We start from the raw sequence: 2673 nt of genomic DNA on the forward strand, positions 1-2673 counted from the left end.
AAAAAAAAAAAGATATATATATATTGAATGACAGGTAGAGCATCTCTATCTAAGTGCAAAAGGAGAATCAGAAAGTAAATACTCACAGGCGGAGCTCTAAAAAAGACTTCACCGAGTAGAGAGGGGAGCTGGGGTCCCGCTGCAGGACTTCCACTTGGTTTGTGTTATCCACAAGGTTGCTTCTGATCAGCTTGTTGAGTAAAGACTGGGCAGCTCTGTCCTCTGTTGGGAAAAAAAAGAGCAGACTTTTAAATTTCTTTAAAATCTACCATGTGGTCTTTTTAGCTTTCATTGATACTTTAAGTAATAACATGATAACATGTACTTTAAAAGGCTTTCTTTCTTTTTTTTTAATGGTACCAGGGATTGGACTTGAAAAGTGCCTGAAACATAGCTATGCACCCCCACACCCAGCTAAGATTTTTTTTATAATGCCTGTACAAGAAACTCAGCCAGGGAATATTTCATGCTACTGCTGAAGTTCATCATTGGTTCTATATAAAATTTCTCTAAGATGTAAACCATTAGAATCCCAGGCTGGGGATTTGGCTCAGTGGTTCTGCCTGCCTCACAAGCACAAGGACCCAAGTTCAATCCCCAGTACCAAAAAAAAAAAAACAAAACAAAACACAAAACCCTGTTTGAAAATAAACCATTAGAATCCCTTCATCTATTATTATTATTATTATTATTTCTTTTTTTGGTACCAAGGATGGAACTCAGGACCTTGTGCTTGCAAGGCAGGCTCGGTGCCACTGAGCTAAATCCCTGGCCCCTATTGATTATTTAAACTGAAAATCTAATCCTGAAACCCAGACTAAAGAAGAGCCAAACTGGGTAAAAAAATAAAGCCTATAATAACCCAACTTCTCAGAAGGTAGAACCTTATTTATATAGTTTTAAAGCTATGTTACCTTTCTCTTCTTCATCTGTCTTCTCTTCATTAGCATTGGTCTTGACAACAGTACCTTGATCAGATACAAAGTAGTCATCAGTCAAGATCACATTCCCCACAACCATGGAGACAACTCAAAGTCTAGGACTGTAGAAACATAAAGCCCTGAAGGGCAAAAAAACAAAAAACAAAACAAGACCTGGAGGAAACCAAGCCACTGCTAAAATACAGGGTTTTGTTGTGATTTTTTGAGACAGGGTCTCACTACGTAGTTGAGACTGACCTGGAATTCACTATCCCAGAGTTGATACTGACCTGGAACTCACTCTGTAGCCCAGGCTGGTCTCGAACTCACAGTGATCCTCCTGCCTCAGCCTTTCGAGTGCAGGAATTACAGGCATGCGCCACCCATGCCCCACCCTTGTTGTTATTTTTTGAGACAGGGTCTTGCTATACAGTTCAGGCTGGCCTTAAAGTCGAATGTAGCCCAGGCTGGCCTGGAATTTGTGGCGATCCTCCTGCATCAGCCTCCTGAGCACTGGGATTAAGACATGCACCACCATGTCTGGCTGTCCTTAAATGAAGTTTTAAAATACAGTTGCTTATTTTCAATTCCAGGTCCCCTTTTTCTGTCTCAAAACTAATGATTGTTTCCCTTATAGCATCAATATTTCTGCAATAGTATAGAAACATAATTAAATAGCAATGAAATCACCTTCATGCTTAACACAAGAATATCTATGCAAATCATGTTCTCTTAATATGAACATAATTATGTCATTAAAATCTCTGCCAAAATAAAAAAAAAATAAAATCTGTGCTTTACACTGTTGGTTAACAGAAATACATAGTCACATAATGTAGTCAAACAAATATGTTCAGAAAAAAATTAAGTGAATTGAGAGTAAGGTAAATGTAACATGCCCCATCTGTTTAGATTTTGTGTGTGTGTGTGTTTGTGTGTGTGTGTGCGCACGCGCACATGCCAGGGACTGGACTAAGCGTTTTGCACATGCTAGGCAAGAGCCCCACCACTGGGCCTCTGTCCCCAACCCATTATATTTTGACAGAAGGGTTCAGAATAATCACAACAGGTAAATAATTAGGTTGTTCATACTTTATCTACTTAATCCCAAATTGAAGAATAGTTTTTTAAAAAGCAACAAGTAGGGGCCAGGGATTTAGCTCAGTGTTGCCACTGCCTGCCTCACAAGTGCACAGATCCGAGTTCAATCTCCAATACCAAATAAGTAAATAAAATAAAATAAAAAGCAACAAGTAATCCTTGGCAGCACTCCTATGATGAGTATCAAACTTATAATAATTTATAAGCCTTTTGGTGTTCTCATTCTTATACAGAACATACTTGGTCAAAAATCCACTTCATTGATCCCCAAGTCAAACAAACGTCCTGTCTGCTAGACCTGTCTAGTACATACAATTCCCCCAGGTAACTGTTGTGCTAAAACAGAAATACAGTATGAAAGCAAATCACATCTGATACCAAACTAGCTTTTAGTTACTCACCATTGGCATCTGGTTTGATTTTCTCTTCCTTTAGATGCAAGTTGCTCAACTAAATGGAGAATATGGTAAAGAGAGGGGTAAGTATCAGGAAAATCACGTAAAATATTTTGAATCAACAGAGCCTCCCCAATGAAAGCAGGTAAGAGCAATTCTTAAGATCTACTCATTAGATATATTCACTAGCAATGCTCCTTGCTCCTTCATTAGGTGGTTCTGTTGGATTCCTTTCACTCATTTTTTTTTTTTTTTTT

At 38.5% G+C, this 2673-nt stretch overlaps 1 protein-coding gene across 2 annotated transcripts in view; it reads right to left on the reverse strand.

Moving 5' to 3' along the window:
- LOC104876425 (ATP-dependent RNA helicase DDX19B) overlaps positions 1-2673 on the reverse strand; it is an 18990-nt gene that overhangs the window by 7953 nt on the left and 8364 nt on the right. For both annotated transcript variants that reach the window (XM_010644422.2, XM_010644424.2), the window contains exons 2-4: positions 2423-2471; positions 915-968; positions 87-222 (exon numbers count right to left, since the gene is read on the reverse strand). In XM_010644422.2, coding sequence (XP_010642724.1) covers positions 87-222; positions 915-968; positions 2423-2471 — 239 coding nt within the window. The remainder of the gene's footprint in view (positions 1-86; positions 223-914; positions 969-2422; positions 2472-2673) is intronic.

This window comes from Fukomys damarensis, unplaced genomic scaffold (assembly GCF_012274545.1).
Source record: "Fukomys damarensis isolate Sample0158 unplaced genomic scaffold, DMR_v1.0_HiC HiC_scaffold_32, whole genome shotgun sequence".
Lineage (NCBI taxonomy): Eukaryota > Metazoa > Chordata > Mammalia > Rodentia > Bathyergidae > Fukomys > Fukomys damarensis.